Source organism: Drosophila persimilis, unplaced genomic scaffold, assembly GCF_003286085.1.
Source record: "Drosophila persimilis strain 14011-0111.01,24,50 unplaced genomic scaffold, DperRS2 tig00000200-arrow-arrow-pilon, whole genome shotgun sequence".
Lineage (NCBI taxonomy): Eukaryota > Metazoa > Arthropoda > Insecta > Diptera > Drosophilidae > Drosophila > Drosophila persimilis.
In genome coordinates, this window is record NW_020825300.1 from 1 (window position 1) to 21,604 (window position 21,604).

General features: G+C 37.5%; 1 protein-coding gene and 1 pseudogene across 3 annotated transcripts; both read right to left on the reverse strand.

Annotated features, from left to right (window-relative positions):
- Positions 1–32: 32 nt before the first annotated feature.
- Positions 33–2,010, reverse strand: LOC113565888 (annotated as a pseudogene).
- Positions 2,011–4,432: 2,422 nt separating this feature from the next.
- On the reverse strand, positions 4,433–10,389 carry LOC113565892 (RNA pseudouridylate synthase domain-containing protein 2-like). 3 transcript variants are annotated; one of them, XM_026989257.1, is made up of 13 exons: positions 10,154–10,389; positions 8,332–8,506; positions 8,054–8,276; positions 7,617–7,704; positions 7,331–7,551; positions 7,086–7,276; positions 6,747–7,024; positions 6,536–6,685; positions 6,074–6,218; positions 5,392–5,577; positions 5,013–5,316; positions 4,867–4,934; positions 4,433–4,803 (listed from the first exon to the last, which is right to left on the reverse strand). In XM_026989257.1, the coding sequence occupies exons 1-9, from the start codon at positions 10,331–10,333 to the stop codon at positions 6,138–6,140; spliced, it is 1,587 nt and encodes a 528-aa protein (XP_026845058.1). In that variant the 5' UTR covers positions 10,334–10,389; the 3' UTR covers positions 4,433–4,803; positions 4,867–4,934; positions 5,013–5,316; positions 5,392–5,577; positions 6,074–6,137. The 3 variants fall into 3 exon arrangements, with proteins under 3 accessions (XP_026845058.1, XP_026845059.1, XP_026845057.1); XM_026989258.1 differs by having other exon boundaries at positions 5,009–5,316; XM_026989256.1 differs by lacking the exons at positions 4,433–4,803; positions 4,867–4,934; positions 5,013–5,316 and having other exon boundaries at positions 5,351–5,577.
- Between the last annotated feature and the right edge of the window lie 11,215 nt (positions 10,390–21,604).

A 21,604-nucleotide genomic window follows, 5' to 3' on the forward strand; every position in this document is an offset into this window, starting at 1 on the left:
TACATATTATTTTAGGTGTTGTTTAAACGAACCTCAAAAGATCTCGTGTAATTTTTTGAACTGGAATCACAGTAGACATCTGAAGCGCGGGTTAGTTGAGATAAAAACTCTAAGTAAAACTCTCCGCGCCCTAACAAATAGAAATCTTTTATTAATCCCATTTGGCGTTCTAAATCAACCTCATTTAGGGCTATCTCTGACAAACGCATGCTACGTATTTCTTTATTTCGTTTATAACGCTTTCGATATGAAAAACATCAATTTCATCGTTATTCAGATCTTCTACCATGCCAAAGAATAAAGATTCTTTGCCATTCCACAGCTCGTAAATATCATTGGGCGTACTATCAGAAAGATTGTTAGCCCAGTGCTCGTTTTTATTGTTTCTCTGAAAGCTTCGTCCCATTTTAAAAACAAGAATGGTTTGTCCCACGAATAGAACTTTCTCAGCTACGATGGTAGACAAAAATCCTGGCAGTTGACATATTGATTTCATATTGCCATATATAGTCTTCACAATTAGCAGCGGCATTCTAAAAATTAGCACATTCATTTTGAATAAAGATGTGTTTGCGGATTTTAGAAACTTACCAGTCGGTGTTATTAGCTGATGATTTGGAGCAAGAGGTATTATTGGACGATTCATCGAGTGGAGAGAATTTAATAAAAAACTCTGAATGGACATCGTCGATCACTCCAAAAATAAGCCAGTGGGCCAGACTTGAGAAAAATGCAAATTTGACTGGCTTCATGACTCTAAAAGAAGTACATAGATAATAAACACTCTTTGTCGATTTTATGGTACTTGCATATTAGTAATTCTCTCCAGTTGAAAATCTCCATGCTCTGAATGTTGATGTAGGCTATGGAGCATTGTACATCCATGTAGTTTTTGCATTCGTATTTCGCAAATAAGTTTTCGCAAAAAAAAAAGGAAAATTGGGAGTTTTTCTTGTAAAGCATCATGAACAAATGCAAGCGAATTAGGCTTATTCTTTGAGCAAAATGTTTCAATCTGTATGATGTTATCATAATATTCCTCAAGCGCTGCCTCGATGCCTTTGGCAAAATTATGAAGTAAAAAAACCATGTGGGAGTTCTACGATAAAATTATACATCGTTACAAGCTATAGTCATTTACAAGTTTACTTGAACTTACCTTCAACGTTGTGATTTTCATTCATTATTAATCTTTTACATCTTCATCTTCATCTAATCTCAATAAAACTGTGAACTGAACAACTTCTTGAAGAACATTAATAATGTTTAAAATTTCTATGTATAGTTGTCTTTCGCAAGGATGGATAAAATGTTCAATAGCATTGTTGTCCTAAAATACAATAAGTTGACATTATGTAATCGTTCATAGTATTTATCTATTAATTTAAGTTGGTACTTAGTTCTATGTAAGTACAACACATATGTAAGTAGATGCTCGACCAATTCTTACCATAAAACTTGTATACCCAAACCTGTCTTAGTTAAGCAGGGATAACAATAAGTCGTGTATCATTTTGGAGCTTTCCTAATTATCACCAGCTTTATTTTGTTTATTTTGTTCAAGGCGACAGATCGCATCAGTGTCACGACCCAGTGTGACCGCGGACCTATTAAATATACCGACCAAACCTCAGAAACATACCGAAATATACCTTGTCGTATTTCGACAGCAGCAGAGTGTGACCAGCTGTTCTACGCTCTGACGTTCTGACGAGGTGGTAGCCTGAGCCGAATACCATGGAACCCTGTTGAAAGTTAATTGAAAAGCCATGATCCCAGCTCCCAATAGAGATTACGAATTGTTTATTTCTTTGAGAGCATGAGCAGCCGGAGGCTTTAAATGTAACTTTTCCGAGTCCTGCGGCACTCTTGTGATTTTCCCACTTTAAATCAGTTAACGCGGGCCCCCTCTTGTTGAACCAAGCGCCCTTTGGCGGCCTTACCCGTTTTAGTGCTGCCGGATCGATACTGCATCCACGATCGCGTGGTTCGCGCCAACAGCTGGTACATTATTTATGTACCTGCACTTTTTACGACGTACGATGTACGACGTACGTAAGTTTTTCTCGTTTCCACTTATTCATCTTTTGCATTGACTTTTTTGGCTCTTCTTTTTTTATTACCTCCAGCTCTATTGGCCGAAACCACCTCTGGCTACAAACTGATATGCCGCGATCCCCTTCTCTTACCCCGTCAGGTAAGTTATTAAGTTATTATTTATTCATTTACTTTATTTACCTCTTCCTTTCATTTCATCAGTTCGCTCCATCCGGTGGATGTTCTTCCGGTTGATATGATGCTCCTTGACGGCAGTCCACTCCAGGCAACTGACCGGGGCCTGGTCCTGTGCACGGGGCCACGATGCCGTACGCCCCTCTGGGCGCTCGCGAGGCTCTGGCTCTGCTCGCCGTCGTTACATCCTCCGCGGGTTATACCGCCGTAGCTTCTGGACTTCTGGGGATGTCCTACGAATGTGCTCCTGCCTTGACTGTGGCAGCCTCTGGCTGTCTTGCTGCGGGCCATAGCCATGATGCCGCTGAGTCGATAATATGGCGGTCTTATAATAAGTTTTGATGAATAAAATTAAGAAAAAATTATCCTTGCTGTATCCTGTATGGCGGAAGTTATCCCAATTACAAAAAGGCGTGGCATTCCCAGATTGCTTCACAAAAAGCGGAAAAACAAAATATTTTTGATAAGGGAAAATGTCCTTGATCCTTGATATGGACACCATCAAGCCAGGGCATTTTTCCGAACACAGGAAGCCGTCACACAGCCGTCAGATCGGCCTATAAAAAGCGGAAAAAATGAATATTTTTGATCCTTGATATCCTTGGGCCTTGAAAAGGACTTCATTAAGTCAGGGATATATTTCTGATCACAGGAAGCCGTCGCACGACTAGATTAGTCCACAAACAGCCAAGAAAAGTAAATATGTAATTCGGAGTCCTCATCAAAGGATCAAGGATATTTTCCGATCACAGGAAGATATCGCACGCCCCGATTGGCCCATGAGTAACGGAAAAAACAAGATATATATGTCTTGGGAAATTATCCTTGAACCTTGGTCCTTAATAAGGACTCTATAAAATCAGGGACATTTTTCCGATCACAGGAAGCCGTCGCACGCCCAAATCGGCCCACAAATAACGGAGAAAACAAAACGGGCTTATAACTGGCTTTAAAAATGTAGTTCAAGAAATCGCCGATGGGGGCGCCACCGTACAAAGGGAAAAAACCTCGCGTCAAATGGCCAAAATCTGGATGGGATACCAGGCGAACAGAAATCAGCAGCAAGCAACTGTAGCGAGTGCCAAAAAAATTGGTGCATACTTTTGGGGGATCAACAATTTTAAAAAAATTCAGCGACTTTCTGCTGATTTCTGTTGGCCTGGTGTCCCATCCAGTTTTTGGCCATTTGATTTTCGCCGTTTTCGGTGATTTCTTGAACTAAATTTTCAAAAATAACAAATTGAACCAGTTTTCTTTTCTCCCTTATTTGTGGGCTGATTTGGGCGTGCGACGGCTTCCTGAACTCGGAAAAATGTCCCTAATTTTATGAAGTCCTTTTCAAGGACCAAGGATCAAAGGTATTTTCTCCAGACATATATATCTTGTTTGTTCCCTTATTTGTCGCAAGAACGGGGCGTGTCATGGCCCTCCGTGATCAGAAAAATGTCCTTGATCCTTTGGTAAGGACTCCAACCACCCCAACTATACATACTTAGTTTTCTCTTGTTGCCCGATCGGGACGTACGACGGCTTCCTGTGTTCGGAAAAATGTTCCTGATTTGATGAAGTCCTTATCAAGGATCAAAAAAAATTTCCCCTTATCAAAAATATTTAGTTTTTTCCGCTATTCGTGAACTGATCTAGGGCGTGCCCCGCGTTTTTGTAATCGGTATATTGTCCCCCATACAGTATACAGCAAGGATAACTTTTCAATAGTTTTATTCATCAAAGCTTAGCTTAGTATAAATAAATAAACAAGTGGAAAACATTTGTGCCTACTATCTAAATGAATGGAAGCGTATATCCTTAAACCTAACAACAACGAGATATATTTAGAATCCAGTAGCCCGCGTAGCCCCTCCCATAGTTTCCATTGTTAAAGTCCTTCTTGTCAATGGCCAGGTCGAAGAATGACGATGGCTTGCTAGGTTCGCATCTTGCGAGGGGTGCGATTCTGTTCTGCTGAGAGACGATTGCGTCTAGCTGGGATAGGACTCGGTCTGTCCCGAATACGCATCCTTAGTGCTTGGGTAGGACTCCATCAGCAGGGTGAAATCGGATACGACTCGGTTTGTGGCAAAGCGTAGGGTACATAAGTCCTCTGTGAATGACTATCCTTAATTATATACTGATTTGATTCGCGTTATGTCCCTGCAGCGCACGGGCAGGGTCGACTTATCGACGAAGCAGCGGCATCATAGCTATGGCCCGCAGCAAGACAGCCAGTCACAGTCCAGCCAGGAACACATCCCTTGGACCTCCCGATAGGACGAAGAGCTACTGCGGCATAAACCGCGGAGGAGGTACCGACGGCGAGCGGACTAGAAAGGCGGAGAAAACAGCATGGGGTGAAAGGAAGAGCTATGGCAGTGGAGGGACCTAAAGGTCGCCCAGGCAAAAGGACAGAGCCGCACGCGCCTTGTATCATGTTCCGAGTGGCGCACGGACTCGTACCCCGGGCACAGGAGCAGCCGTCATGGAGCGCATATCAACCGGAAGACCAAAACTTGAAGCCCCTGGTAAACGATGATGGACACGAAAGACGTATTCCTGGCCACTGGATGGAGCGAACTGATGAAATGAAAGAAAGAGGTAAATAAAGTAAATGAATAAATAATAACTTAATAACTTTACCTGACGGGGTAAGAGAAGAGGATCGCGGCATATCAGTTTGTGGCCAGAGGTGGTTTCGGCCAATAGAGCTGGAGGGAATAAAAAAAGAAGAGCCAAAAAAGTCAATGCAAAAGATGAATAAGTGGAAACGAGAAAAACTTACGTACGTCGTACATCGTACGTCGTAAAAAGTGCAGGTACATAAATAATGTACCAGCTGCTGGCGCGATGCACGCGATCGTGGATGCAGTATCGATCCGTCAACACTAAAACGGGTAAGGGCGCTTGGTTCAACAAGAGGGCGCCCGCTTTAAATGATTTAAAGTGGGAAAATCACAAGTGCCGCAGGACTCGGGAAAGTTAAATTTAAAGCCTCGTGCCGCTTTTCCGGGAAGATATTTCATGAAAAAGGCTCTCAGCAGGATTAAACAATTTGTTGTCTTTATTGGGGGTCATGGGTTTTCCAGTAACCTTCAACAAGGTATTTATGTTTATATTATATAAAAATATATATTTATAAAATGATAATTTGTTGCTTATACACACTTAGCACCTTCAACATTCTAAGGGACAATGTTTACTCCCTGTGATTCTCAAGTGTCAATGGTCTTTCCGCCTCCGTCCACAAATCAGCCAAGTATCTCACGTGTTTACTGTGACCTGGCTAAAATCGTATCTTCTCCCAGTAGTCTGTCGCCATGAATAGCTGTGTATGTGACGAGAGGAACAAAACTGAAAGAAGGAATCGAGTTTAGTTGTGTATCTCGGATTTGATGTACTATGTGTAGTTCATGCGACATCATGCCTTTGCCTGCAACTATTGCACTTTGAAGCCCACCTCCCAAACTACCTAACCAAACGAGAAGAATATTCGCCTGAAGCGAACTCGTTACATTCTTGAATATGTGTGTGAATTCCCATTATAATATTTAGTACAGATGCTTTGAACTGAGTCGTACAAATTGTCAGTTGACGCATAGTAAGTGCGCAAGCGAGATGAAAGAGCATGATCAGTATGGCCTCTATGTCTTGGTTATACGACTGTGGGCCTCAGCTGGGTGGACGAGATGTCGATCGCGAAATGTAATAGCCTAATTAACTTTTTTTGGTCTATTTTTCGACACCTTATACAAAACTATAGATTGATTGGTTTTAAAATATATGTATTTGTTGGTTTACGTTGGGACGCATCCATTCACATATTTTGTAGTGCGTAGTCAACACTTACGAAGCCGTTTGGTTTCTTGCTTGCTGCTTGTCTCTTTCGTACGTTCAGTAGTAGGTAGTACCGACTACTGGTCTATAGTATCATAATCAATGAGTTCTTTACAAGCCCAGTCCGGCAACTCTGTTCTGTACTCCCAATCGACACCCTGCAAATATAACAATTTTGGATATGTATTACTATGCAATATTAATTATGTGCAAGTTAAACATTTTAAATCTTAATTACATAAATATCGTAAGTACGACCAGTAAGGTGTATGTTTGAGTGACGAATTTTATAAGCCCATGAAGTTGCACGACCAAAACATTCATATCTAGATACTATATCTATGCTTATTTACGAAAAAAGACTGTAAAATGTGTCTATACATATATAATAGATCGCAAAGTTACGCGGCCTTCTTGGTAAAAAACACTGTTTTTAAATCGAACCAGAAAAAAAAAAAATTACAATGTGATTTACCTTATATTTCCAAGCATGCAGGTACATGAGCAGATCTTTGGCATTGGGATCTCTATAGTTAACCTTGCACTCATGGCAATGTGGATCATATGTTGTTTTATTTAAATCAAATGGGTCGATTGGTTCTTCGTGACCAGTCTGGGGGGGAGCCTATAAAGTAGAAAGATGATTTTTAAAAAATGTCTGCTTCAACGGATTGAATTGTACGTACTTCTGTAATTGAAGCAACCATTGATGTTATTTTCGAATTCTGAGCTCCAATCTCAATTAAATCTTTGTTTGGTACAGAAGTTTTTATTTCACACTTTAATGGATTTTCCATTAACACATCTCCGCCTTCTTCAACTCCCAACCAATTCTCGGCATTATGAATTTTGATTAGATTGTTGATCAGCTGATCGTCACTTTTTCCTCCAATGTCGCCTCCTCGTCCCTTAGAGGGCCCAAAGACTTCGTGGTTGTACAAGGGATCATTTACAATGGGGTAACCTGCCAGTAAAAGAGTCAATGTTCTTATCAGCATTGGAAATGTACCTAAATAAATTCTTACCTAAATATTGCAGATGTACTCTTATTTGGTGCATGCGTCCGGTGAGTGGTTTGCACAGAACAATGCTACAGTCACCAACTTCAGAAATTCTTCGGAACGTTGTCCTGCAGTCTTTGCCGTTTGGCGATACCCTACAAACTCCAATTTTGTAGCTGACAACTTGAATAGGTTCATTGCATTCAATTATCCCACTGTAAAAAGAATGTATGGTATAGCGTAATTACAACGGCAATTGTGTAGCTTACTCGGGAAAACGACCCTCCACGCGACAAATATATTCCTTTTGTACTTGTCTATTTCTTATTTGTTGTTCCAATTCCCGGGCTTTCTTTGAGGTGCGACCAAATATAAGAAGGCCAGATGTAAGACGATCTAGTCGGTGTATAGTTCTTAGATTTTTTAGGTTGTGCGACTTTGCCAGTATGAACACCACAGTATTATGTCTATACCGACCACACGGATGTACCTGGTAATTTTGTTCGTTTCAGGACATTTTCTTTGCGATCAGTTATTGTGTTGTAATGGACTTACTGGTATTGAGGCCGGCTTATTTACAACCACAATGTCTTCATCCATGTGCACTATAGTAATAGACTGCAGACTTACAGGGACTTCATGCCTATAATACAAAATATATTTAACTGCAATTTTTTAACGTGCTTTTTGCATTTGAGTCGGCCAAAAGTCCCAAACTTTTGAAACTTTAAACCGCCAAGTGATAAAAAGTTGCCTCAGGGGAATATAAATTTCGCATCAGGGTCAAAATATTCATTTTTGACTAATTTAAGCTGTAGTCGTATCAATCGTTCTTCAAAAGAGCAATTCATGGCTTCCTTATACGTGGGAAGATGAGAAGTAGTTAAACGGTTTGGATTTAATAGCTGAATTAGTCAGTTTAGTCCGTTTGAAGTTTCGAAAGTTTGGTACTTTTGGCTCCCTCTATAGAGCGTACATATATACTAGTATACCTATGAACGATATTTGCAAGTAGATCATTGTGCTTTAGTCTATAGTCTACAGGAACTTTTTCATAATTTACGGTTAGTTTTCCAGTCTCTATACTGCGCTTATATTCTTCTGCAGGATGCGCACGGAACTCACGAGCAAACACGTCTAAGATTTTCTCGCCAACCCAACGCCCTTTTGTAAATGTCGTGAACGTGAAAAAGTAGGGATAAACCTTCCGAAGACCTTGAAAGTATACAAAATCATCAACAATATATTTATTTAATGTAAACGTTTTTACCGTTTTCAAAGTAATAAGATGTCTCATCATATTTTTCATCGGTCAAGCCAGGTCTTTTAGTTTTGAGGGACTTGGTGTCTAATTTGACTCTCTTTGCATCAAATAATTCGTCCGTGGAGATAGTATTACGTTTTTTGGGCAATGGTGATAGATCTTTCTGTATTGTTGATAGCACCTGTAAATAAATATTTATGTATATGTCGGATCCTAAGATTATTATCAATGTATTTTGGTCATGCACAGCCACATGAACTGACTACGAGATTGATCTCAGTGTGTTATCTTCCTACTCTCATTTGTCTTGTCTCCTTTACTTGGTTGTCCTTTATTTTCGATTGACTTTTATCTTATACATTTATATGAACAACATGAAATACACCGAAATTCGTATTTTAGTTGTAGTCAGCGATATCAGCCAAAAACTCCTATTTACAATTTATTTGATACTAGCGGTCCTAAGTTTAATTTTGAAATTCTTCTGGGTATACAATATTTTTTGCTTTATCGGCTCCCGCCATCTTCAGTTGATTTTCTCTCGTCCCCGCCGTTACCGAATTACCAACTTATCCAGTTGATCTTAGCCGGCTCAGGATCCTTAGCCGATCTCTCGATCCTTTTCTGTTGCTAGTGCGACTACATAAAATTAACTTTTCTGCTACTTTTTGATGTAATGAATAAACTTTGCAATCGGGAACGATGGTTTGCGCCACGTGTTCCGTACGTGATTGCCATTGCTTTTAATGATGGTAAGAGTGCTTTAAAGTTTTCGAAATGATAGAAAAAACGGTAGGCACAAGTATTTTAAAAGGCACGGAAAGAAAAACAATGGGCAGTACACTTAAGAAGCCAAAGCTTCCACTGCCACTGCATAAAAGCAGAAGGTACTGACACAAATAAATGCGGAAACAGCACGACCATGTAGCTGCCCGCCAACTTGACAAAAGTAGCTCGTTAGAACCACAATAATGACACTAGAATGATGCAGAGCCACCACCAACTCCAGCAAATAGCGTAGGAAGGTTGAAATGAGAAATAATTATGACAATTTCGCGGATAAAAATATGAAGGTAAGTAAAACGGGTGCTCATAGCACTAACACCCACAAAGGCATTAAAAAGCAGGGATGTTTCTAGATGCTTTTAAATGTCTTTGTTTCCATGAAAGACAAGGGTTTTAGTGTTACACTTTGTAACTTTTTTGTGAAAATGCTGAAAAGATATGTTCTGCAATATATTACCCCATCTTGAACATTTTTAAAGGCATACCTTTTCTCTCAAAAGATTTATACTACATTCGTGTAAGATTCCGAGTTAAGATCAGCTTTCTTTAACAATATTTATTTATTTTATCTTATTGTAAGCCAGAAATGCTTCGGACCTGGTGCTCGAGCATACACAAACTCGTCAAACTAAAAAATTTTTTTAAATTTAAGGAACATACATGCTATATAGAACGAGAATCGTGCAACAACTTGAAAGCTGAAGATTGGAACAATTTTGGAGAAGAGACCACCAAAAACCTGATCAATTCCAAACCAAAACGTTGCCTACACGACTACGTCTGTTCAGTCAGTGCAGCGAAGCCTTGTAGACGGCGGAGCCACGGTCAGAGACGAAGGACAGACCAAGAGAGAATTGAACTACATCGAACGAAAATTGAATTTGATTTTACTCCTGATGCAATATCTTGGTATTTTATAATCTTTGCTAATGCCCTCTTGGAAATATTTTGATTAATGGCAGTCGATATGCTTTTCGACTCACTGTTTGAATTTACATATTTATGTACATGTGTGACTGCAGATTTTATTTATATTGCTTACTTGAAGATCGCCATCGTGAGTGGATTTGGGGGACTGGGCTTCTTGATCGATCATGTTAGTTTCGACCGATTCTCCTATGGCAGAGTTTGTAGGAGGCACAGCTCGAATAATATTCTCAATGTTTACTGTTTCATCACCTTGTTGGATATGAGCATGCTGCACACATTTTGGATTTATCATTATTAAAAACCTCGCCACCACTTCAGTGCATCCGTATATCTTCAATGATTTGTTATTTCGCTAAAAAAATATTTGTGGCCACTACAATAAGTCTAAAACAAATATCATTTGCACGTGCCACCTAGTACATACTTCTTACATAGTCGTATGTATGTATATAATCGTGTGTACTTAAGCGCATAAGAGATATTGGAAATGTATGTTTCATACTGTTAAAGCATGTACCCATCTATCATAATAATAATAATTTGCCGAGTGAATAATAGTTTTTAATTGTCGGAATAACTTCATTAAAATTTGTGGTCTACCAAAAATTGATAGGAATATTTTACTAAAATCATTGCATGCACGGGAATTCAAACGTTAAGGGTATTCATTTTTTTGCATTAATATTGACTTTCGCGGGATTTATAAAACGAAGTGGGTTAAAACTATTCACAAGTAAATAAAAATCATTTGATGAAAATGGCTCTTTACCATTTGGATAATCGAATAATTTACTGCGCATAGAAGGAAGCAAATCCAACACAGTAATGTAAATTCAGAGCATTGAAAGAAAAATGAAAACTAAACGGATTTTAATGCAATAAAACGAATCTTAATTGCAGAAGGAAAAAACAGTTAACTTATTGATGCATTAACATAAATTTGATACCATTATCAAGGCAATTAAACCCAACCTCAAGTTTTGCTTTTAAATAATTGATCAAAGTAACAATACTTTGCGTTTTCCTGCAATCAAGACGTTTCAACCGAAAACGAAAAACGCAATCGAAAAATACGAGTCTGTCTGACAGTTTAAATTTTGGAATTGGCAGTATGAAAATAAGTGTAGCTTGTGAAGATAAATTCAATAAAAGTTAGCATATGTACATAATATGTGTTATGTATTTTGAATAGCTCAGATGCTCGTGAACTTCTTTTGATAATTTTCGGTATTAAATAGCTTGATTCTGTACTTTACTTTTCAGAGGTTGAAGAGCTTTGTAAATTTGTTGAAACATACTTGACCTGTGTAAACACAGTGTCAGTGTCCCACAACTAATCCGAAACCACGGCAGGCGTTTTTCAATTTGTTCTATTAATTTTCTTCTGACTGATAAGTCTGCCATAAACCATCTATTTGCACACTCAACGACGGTGTTGCACCATTTCTCGCGCGGCCTCAACTGGGATGCAAGTGTGAGATCTTACTATCTTACCCTAATAGATTTCTTCGATCCTTAATCACTATTTTAACTTTTGAAACGTTATTGTCATCAGCTTTTTTGTGATAAATTAGTGGATGCTGCCACTGGGAACCGATGTTTCACATCAGTCAAAAAATCCCACCGTTCCCCCTAGATGTGCTGTGTGGGAAACGGGCTTAAGCGATAGATTTCACTCTGGTTAAACAAAAAAAAGTCAGGCCTTACCGATTGTATAAAACAACCTAAAAAAGTACAATTTTGTTACCCAGTTTAACATTCTGCAGAAAAAAAATGCCCCACAGGGAAAGAACGATCATACACTGCGTGCAAACAAAACGTGTGTTCAGAGCAAAACCGCACATCTGATTGTAATGAATTTCACAATTCTGAAAAGCTGATAAGTGGAGCTGTGGAGATAAAGAATTTGATCCCCGATCGGCAGTCTAACTATTTCGATTAAATAAAAACCCGGCGCACCAATAAAATAAAAATTCCGTAAATGCCATAAAAAATGCAGGCATGTAAAGGGCAAGCAGTGTATTTTAAAATTTTTTTTTAAATTTCATTCAATTTACGCAAACGTCGGAATTTTTTATAGATACTTACATATATTAGTTTGACTATTTTAGACTAGCGGATACGCATATTAGTAAAGTAATACAACTTTACTTTATTGTTTATATATCAGTGAAGAGGCGCCCAATTGGAGATCATGGTGTGGGTGTGTTGTCGGAAACGCTTTCTTCTGGTAGTTACACACATTCGTTTTCACCACAAGTCTAATATACCCCTATAACCTTCGAGTATTGGGTATAAAAAATGGAGGAATATTTTGTTTTTCAAATCGTTGCTTTTCTATTAAGATGTAAAAACCGCATCTAGTTACGCCTTGCATTGTGTATCGTGCGTATAATCGTAGGAATGTTACAAGGCTGATTCTAAAAAGAATTTGAATATTGGGTAAATTGTATGAAATTGGAGCGTTTTGAAAACCTTAAGGCAAACTTCACATCGAATCGAAACCTTTTTAAATTAAGATTAATTTGTTAATAATATTTTGGTAGGGGAGCTTAGCATTGCATGTCTGACTCTGTGACTTGTTTGTTTCTTTCTGGCACACAAGTCGTCGTCTAAAAGTTATAGGGCTTTCCTTAAAAAGCTGTTGGTCACGACAGGATAAAAAGGAAGGCTTGGCTGGAGGGCTTTGGAGTCCGAAGCTTCAACTACCCTTTTAGCTCGATCGGTTGTGCAGCAGTAATACAACCGTTTTTATACTCAGTACTTTCGATTAAATTTAATAGGGTTATGTCTATGGATCAAAGCTGGTTAGGTTATGTATAGATTACCTAGGAGATCTTAAGAAACAAAGCGCTTCTATGATTGTTCCGACCTAAAACAATAACTTGATATAGTATGTGTATGCTTAAAACTGCTACACTGTGCAAAGCAGCAGATATACAAACATCTGAAAGGGTATAAAAGGCTAGCCCGTCATTTAAGGCAACATTTAATGGCCACTGGCCGTAGCGCTGCTCCTGGAATAGGGGATGGTGCGTGCTTGTATACGAGAGTGAAAGTTGACGTTCGTTTGTGAAAACGAAGAAAGTGATTAAATCAGCACGATATTTTGTAGGTGTGCTCGCGCTCACCCATTAAATATTTTTTTCTATGTTTGTATGTATGTACATATACATATACGAAAAAACACTTGCAAACGTAATATGTACGTGTATGTATGTACATAAATGTGTTTACAAGAGGTTTGTATATACCAATGCATTCATATATAGGAGCTTTAAATTGCCTTTGCCTGACAAAAATGACGACATCGTGGTTTTACTTGGATAAGCGTTACTTTTTCAGCTGTTGTACGTTTTCAAGGAGTGCCTACTCCTAGGAAACCCTTCTATAAGGGTGGGAGAACTTACCGTTAGTAAGTTAGTAGTGGTGGTGTAACTAAAAATGAAATTCTTATTTTGATGATCCAAAACTTAAGATTTGATACATAAACTAGCTGACCCGCCAAACCATTTGCCGCAGTACTCTGAACTATTTCTGTTGCTCCAGGAACAGGCTTAAGCCAGCCGTTCAATAATTCTGGTGGTTTCTCAATTTCTGGTAGTTTCACTTTTCCTGATGCGCTACACATACCATCTGACTCATGTCTGAATTTGAGCGCAGGACAATGCGGACATTCTTTGTCCATAGCACCTTTCGGATGAACGAATTTTAAATTTGTAGCTCCCACTCGAATGCGAGACAAAGAAACGGGGCACATGTAAATGTTCTATGTACTTGTTGGCGTTGTCTTCCATTTTCTCTGTTAACGTCAATTGTCGATGTGAAGTTTTTTCATCTCGTGCCTAAAGGCTAGAGGTCTTAGGTAACTGTCAGTGAAGGAACTAAATTGATTCCTTCAAATATGTAAAAAAATGTTGAAAAATGTAGTAAAGTTATTCTTTACGACTCTGCGTTTTGGTTTTCTAGATACCAAATTTGGTTGCTCTAGCTTTTATAGTCTCTGAGCACTAGGCGTCAAACAAGACGGACAATCATTACGAAAAATGTAAGCCTTGGTGGAAGATAAAGGACCCGACTCACGTTAATTATTTCGTTTCGAGCTTATATTTCAATATAAAAAGCTGTAATAACACTCAACAGACCAAACACTTGGCAGATCCAAAGGTTGAGTTTTCCAAAGCCGAGTACTATGGGTCTTAATAAATGATTCATGTGACGATGGAAATTATACATCAATCTTTACTCTGCATTAATTTGTGCTACAATAACCTGCTGTAATGACAATTACAGGAATATAATACCATACAAAACCAAGACAACATTCAGGCTCCTAAATTAGCCAGTCCAGCAAAAATATGAAAAATTAGATGAAAACTCCCGACCATTGCACATAAATTGAGGCTATACATTTTTTTTAAATGAATTATATCTTTTTGTATGTATTTTCTTTTTTTTGTTTAATTTAAAAAGTATTATTTTTAAGATGTTTGTATATTGGCCCGGCTTTTGATGCTGGTCAAGAATATATATAATTTCTGGGTGTTACACATATTCCCTTACACCAAAAATCTAATGTACCCCTACACTCTTTGAGTATTGCGTATGCAAATAACTCCTAAATAGCAGCTGATGATATTGAAATGAAGTCTTGCCCGTCTTTTAAGTCTTTTTAATGTTTTCTGAAATGACTCCTTTTGTTAGATCGCGCTTTCCGCCACTAGAATGTTTTCCACTCCCCATAATATTACCACCAAATGATGAAATAAAGAATAAACTAACAATATGCTTAATCCATAGTAGCACATAAGTATTAGTTATTTTTTGACCAAAACTATGTATATTTATTGTGTAAATAAATGGTAGTAACCGACTCTCAAGCTTGTTACATCAAACATCGAACTTTTTGGATAGTTCTTTGGAAACTCTCCAATGTGCGCAGAGCAGTATCCAAAAAGTTCGAGAGCTCTCTTATGTTCGACGAACAGTCTCCAAAGTGTTCTGCATGCAAGGTAAGTAACGAAGTGAGGTACACCTTCAACAGATTAAGTTAGAAAAGTTTAAGTTTTAAAAAGAACGGAAATGTGATAAAAAAAAAATAGATTTGATAATATTTTCAAAATGTGTAAATAAGTTTAAAATGTGAATTATGCTGTGAAATTGAATTTTCTTTTTCGGTCTCGTCTGGTCTCGGCAATTTTGTGTGATTCCCCGATGTGGGAATAGGGGACTAATATTGCTTTAATCTTTCATATTTGCAAAGCTCTATACCTCATTGTAGCAACAACACAAATTTTCTGCCGAACCAACCACAACCGTGAGAGCAGGTTTGTTCGCACCGTTGCGGCTGTTGTGGATTATAAAATTTCAAATTGTAACTCACAAAAGTCTCCGGCCTCCCAGTAATCTTTCTGTCATAAGCACGTCGGGCGCGAACAACGAAACAACAGAAATTTAGTATTGTGTTAACTTGGTTGGTTAAAAAGGCCCGCGCGTGTTATACCAATAGCAGATTGACTTAAAATAGTATAAATATGACATAGTGATAGAATTATTAAGTTTAGTTGCATCGTGATATAATTTCATATTTGGACTGTTCACGGACCCAAAGAAACCAAAATAAACAACTAAATAGGATATTTTTTAAAATAAACCGATGATGTTTTGAGTGCAATTACGTCAAACAAAAGATATCCTTGTTTTTTCTTTTGATTAAATGTAAGCAACAAGTGAGGAATAACATCAAATAAAAATCTCAACATGCACATGCAGGATGTCCGAAGTCTAAGTGATCAAAAACTGTGTCATTGGCTAACATTTGGGGAATACAAATACATTTAAATTGTTTTTAAATAGTCCAGGTGCTGGTATACAAGTTGGAGCTATAGCCTATTTAAGTGAGCTTTAAATTCGAAAATAGGATACGCATTACAGTAAGCCATTTTAAAATACCAAACAAATTTACCATTCTGCATTACTCCCCACATAAAAAAGTTCTTAAATTTTCTTAGTACTGAAAAGAGCGTGTAACAATTCTTCTGTGCAACACAAAATGTATTTTGTGTATAATTTGAACGACAGTTGAACGATAATTTGTCTTAAAACAACTCGAAGCATAAAATCAGACGGTCAAAAAAGATTTTAAAAAATATTATAGGACAATAATAAAGTGTCTAATATTTACATATGTAGGCATTCGTACGAATTGAGGAAATAAGCGTATTCCTAGTTAATCACAATACACGTGTACACATATATATATTTTAGTTTGTAGCGAAGCTAATATTGAGTGCCTTGGCAAATCTATATATATACTTTTGTTTGTCTGACAGACTGACTGATTCATAAAAGCACAGCCAAAACTGTTAAACCCAGATATCTTTATATTTATGACAGCTTTGTTTTCGAATGTAGTGGCTCCCTCAGAAAGGATTTATGAAAAATAGAACCGCCAAGATGGCTGCTGGATTTACATTCGAATTAAAGCAACCCATTTATTTAATCATTTTGATGAGGGCTCCGATAGTTGCACATTTGACTTTTCATGGCATAGTAAGCCGATGTCATGTGCGTATTGTATTTGTTCTTTCATATATGTACATATGTACATATTTATTTACCTAAATATGTACCCCTCATTCTTGATCATTTTAGTTCTGTGCTTTCTTTCTTGGCAGACAGCATTCTGTCGCGTGTAATGTGCACGTCCGGAGGTCTAATATGTATATGTACCTCTGTATAGACACATAAATATGTACATACATATGTACCCGAAAATTCGACGTCGCCTAAGCTAGCACATATTCTAATTTAATACATGCGCACATTTATTTATTTGTCTGTACATATGTATATCGAGCACAAAACCCACTATACTGTGCCTACCGATTGTATGTACGAACAACAATATCATCATGTGTATATCCAGTGTCCATTCTGCTGCCACAATCCATTTGCCATCCCTTGCCAAATACCGTGAACGATCTGATCAGACAGGGCTCTCCTCAGAAGTCTGAATGGAATATCGATTTAAAATCCCTTACGTGCTGCTATTTGGCAGCTATCTCGCATGTTGTGATTTACTTATTGAGATTCAACCAAATCAAGTACAAAAATTATGACGGGCATCTATTTTAACACCTTTCCGCTAACAGAAACTACAAATAAGCTTGCCTAGATACATTCATTCATATATACATATGTACATGAAAACACAATATGTAGGGGTATAGGAGTGCAAGTTAACGTACCCAATTCCATTGAGCTCTTATACGAGTTGTAAACAATCTTTGGCTTTCCAAAACGAAAACAATTTCAATCTTGGGCCTCCGCCTAATTGATTTCTAAGATGTACAATCTCAAGCGCCCCCGCCGCAACCCCAATCTTTGACACTCGCCTAAATGGAAAACCAATGTTTGCCCACACCCGGCTTCTCATAAACAATCTCACTCCCGGCTTTCTGCAGATCCTGCACTTTAGGCCTTTTACAGTTCTCTCTTTGGATGACGAAATCCAATACTCGGGATGGCGAAATCAATTGAAATGTTTATAGAAAAACGATTCCCGAAAGGGATCAACGATGCAAAGATCAGAAAGTTCAAATCAGTCTTGATCCAGCAGCGACACCGCAAAGTCTAGCTAAATATTAAGATCGCGCAATCCCTTGGCCCGGAATTCCTTTGTGACCCTCTACTTAAATCTATATCAGTGAAGTTCGAAGTAAAATAAAAACTTTTTAAAAACACAATCCGCTACCGCAGTTGTTTAATTGGCGCCCAACGTGGGGCGACGTTGTCTAAAAAGCACCGAATGATAAAAGTGTTGCGTCGTGCCGAAACCCGAAGGACAATTAATTAATGGAATAAATCCTTCAAAATTAAAAACGCGGAGTGACTGTGTGATATAGATAAAAAAAAGTGAGATAAAAAGGAAACAAACCGGAGCTTAGGGTGTGCAAAAACAAATACAAATACAAATACAAATACAAATACAAATACAAATACAAATACAACGCAAAATACAAATAAAACAAAAAGCTAATCAAGGCAATTCGTAAATACAAAAAAAACCAAAGAAACCCAAAGTTTTTAAAAAAACAAAACCAACAAAACCGACAAAACCAAAATACAAAGAAAGTGAAACGATCAGCGAAGCCAAAGAAGGAAGACCCCCAGAAGACCCAGCTGAGCAAAGAAATTTAAGAAGGAAGACCCGTTCGAAGATCTGCCAAACTAAGAAGGACGACCCCTACCGGATATTTCGTGAGCAAGAGTTGTATTAATAAATATATAAGTTCAATTAGGATATATAAGATTATAAAAACTAACATATAAGAAAAATTAAAAGTGGATCAGCTAACTTTAGATTTTGAAAAACTAAAAATGATTAACTCTCAAGCAAGGACCGATCTCACAGCAGATCTGGTCAAACAATTGATAGCACTTCAAATTTCACAAGTACAAGAGCAAATTGTAAATTTAAAACAGCAAATAGAAACTAAATCCGATCAGGTATCGGATTATCAGGCAGAAACAATAGACGAGACAATAAGAGACGACACCACATTGAAGGTAATAGAATCCCTACCAATTTTTAATGGTGGATTAAACCAATATGTAGGATGGAGGGAAGCTGCAGAAACTGCAGTGAAGTTATATAAGAAAGGAAGTAAGCAATATTATATTGCATTAACAATTTTGAGAAACAAAATAACAGGACCAGCACATGACGCACTGACCAACCACGGGACAGTTCTAAATTTTGATGCCATACTTTCACGGCTTGACTTTGTTTACAGTGACAAGAGACCTATTTACATAATAGAACAGGAATTAAGCGTTCTCCGACAAGGGAACCTTTCAATTATAGATTTCTATAACGAGGTTAACAAGAAAATGACCTTGTTAATAAATAAGACAATAATGACTCACGGAAAGGACAGTGAGATCACCAAGGAATCAAATAAAAAAATTAGAGACAATGCCTTACGCATTTTTGTCACTGGCCTAAACGGCGGCATTGCTGAAATCCTATTTTCATTGAATCCCCCAGATTTACCGAATGCCTTAGCAAAGGTACAGGAATTGCAATCTAATAACATTCGGGCCCAATTTGCCTACCAATTCAGCGGTCCCAGAAATTCAGGGAATAATAATTTTAATACCTTAAGATTCAACCAACGACAACCTAGGACTAACAGTTCACCATTCGACCAAAAAAGGGATTTGCAGAGGAATAACATGTCTTGGGGACAACCCTATTTCTTGGGTAATAGACAACAAAATCAGGCCCCAGAACCAATGGAGGTAGACGAATCTATACAAATCCGGAACCGACAGAACAGCAATCAATTCAGGGGAAATAATAACAATAGAAATTATCGGGAGAATACTAACGGTTATTTTAGGAGAAATAATAACAATTATAGCCAAGCCCAGCATTTTAGGGCAAACGTAGTCCCGAATAATCAGTCTAACGACAATCCAGCGCAGAAACGAAAACTAAACGAAATGTCGGAACAACCGGCTAATAAAGCAATGAGGATAAATAACATTGAGGAGGATCATTTTTTAGATCAGCCCCCGAAGTAGGTCTGCCCTACCTAAAAAGAGTAGACAAAAAAATAAACAGAGAATTAAAAGTTTTGATAGATACGGGAGCAACTTCCTGTTATATAAAAAAAGGAATTTACGACAATAAAAATGAATTACCAATCTATAAGAAAGTTGCTACAGTGAATGGGTTTTCAATAATTAAATATTTCCATAATATAACAATTTTCAACACAAAGCAAGTGTTTTATGAAATAGATGGAATGGAGGCAGATTTACTAATAGGATTTAACCTATTAAAGAAAATCGGAGCGGTTATTGATACAGGAAAGGGGACTTTAAGTTATAAAGACAATGAGGAGAAACTAATATATGACGAGGTCCTTTCTTTAAACAAATTAACCTTTATAGAAGGAAAAACCATCCTTCCGTTGAAGGAATATATAATAAAAAAATATTTTGAAGAAGAAAAAGAAATGAAAAGCGATTCAGTAAAGGTAGAAGGAAGTTTATATAGCTTGGGATCAAAAAATCCTGAGCACGCCGACGAAGAATTATCCGTCAATAGTTTGGGATTCAAATATCCTGAGCCCGCCGTCGTTGAATTATCCGACATCCAAAGTTTTAATAGTTTGGGATTAAAATATCCTGAGCACGCCGTCGTTGAATTATCCGACACTAAAAGTTCGAATAGTTTGGGATTAAAGAATCCTGAACACGCCGTCGTTGAATTATCCGACAATAAACAATTTAAAAGTTTGGGATGCAAAAATCCTGAACGCGCCGTCGTAGAAATATCCGACATTCAAAATTATGCAAATTCTGAATTGAAAAAAATGAAATTGTATAACACAATAACCTACAAAGAGGACAATTTAGAAAATCTCAGAGAGAAAATGGTATCTATCATCGAAGAAGACCATGCCAATATAAATTTACAGTTACCGTTCAGAACGGATATAAAAGGAGAGATTAACACTGAACACGATAGACCGGTATATGGCAAGCAGTATCCATACGCTTATTCGGTTAACGATTTCGTTAATAACGAAATAAGTAAAATGTTAGATGAAGGTATAATCAGACCTAGTAAAAGCCCATATAATTCACCGGTAATAGTAGTACCAAAGAAGGGAGTAAATGAGGACGGAACTCCTAAGCATAGATTAGTAATAGACTTTAAGAAACTTAATGAAAACACTATACCGGATAGATACCCTATGCAAGATCCTTCAGTAATCCTTGCCAATTTAGGTAAAGCAAAATATTTCTCGGCCATTGACTTAGAGTCAGGTTTCTATCAGATTTTAATGAGGGAATCAGATATTGAAAAAACATCTTTTTCCATAAATAACGGCAAATATGAATTTCTAAGAATGCCTATGGGATTGACGAACGCTCCCAGAATTTTCCAAAGGGCAATGGACGATATACTTAGAGAACAAGTTGGGAAAACTTGTCACGTTTATATGGACGATATAATAATATTTTCAAAAACTATAGAACAACATTATAAAGATCTAATTCATATAATTCAGATATTGCAAAACGCTAACATGAAAATTTCACTTGAAAAGTCTAAATTCTTTCAATTGGAAACCAAATTTCTGGGATACATTGTTTCCCAAAATATCATTAAAACAGATCCAGACAAAATCTCCACAATACAAAACTATCCAATTCCTAAAAATATCAGAGAGCTACGTAGCTTCTTAGGACTAACAGGGTATTACAGAAAATTTGTCCGAAATTATGCCACAATTGCCAAACCTTTAACAAAATATCTGAGCGGAGTAAATGGGAAAGTTTCACGAAGGGCATCCAAGAAAGCATTAATACAGCTGGATGAACCAGCAATTGGAGCATTTAATAATTTAAAGGACAGTTTAATAGCACATATTGAATTAGTACAACCAGATTACAATAAAAAATTCACATTAACCATAGATGCATCGGACATAGCAATAGGTGCAGTTTTGTCGCAAGATGGGAATCCCATAACATTTATTTC

Excerpts from the sequence above, each read along its gene's own strand:
- LOC113565892 (XM_026989257.1), bottom strand. The coding sequence starts at position 10,333 with ATGATAAATCCAAAATGTGTGCAGCATGCTCATATCCAACAAGGTGAT. Across the intron at positions 7,277-7,330 it reads GTGGAGGGTCGTTTTCCCGA|TGGGATAATTGAATGCAATG; the intron begins GTAAGCTACACA and ends TTCTTTTTACAG. Across the intron at positions 6,686-6,746 it reads TGGTTGCTTCAATTACAGAA|GCTCCCCCCCAGACTGGTCA; the intron begins GTACGTACAATT and ends TCTACTTTATAG.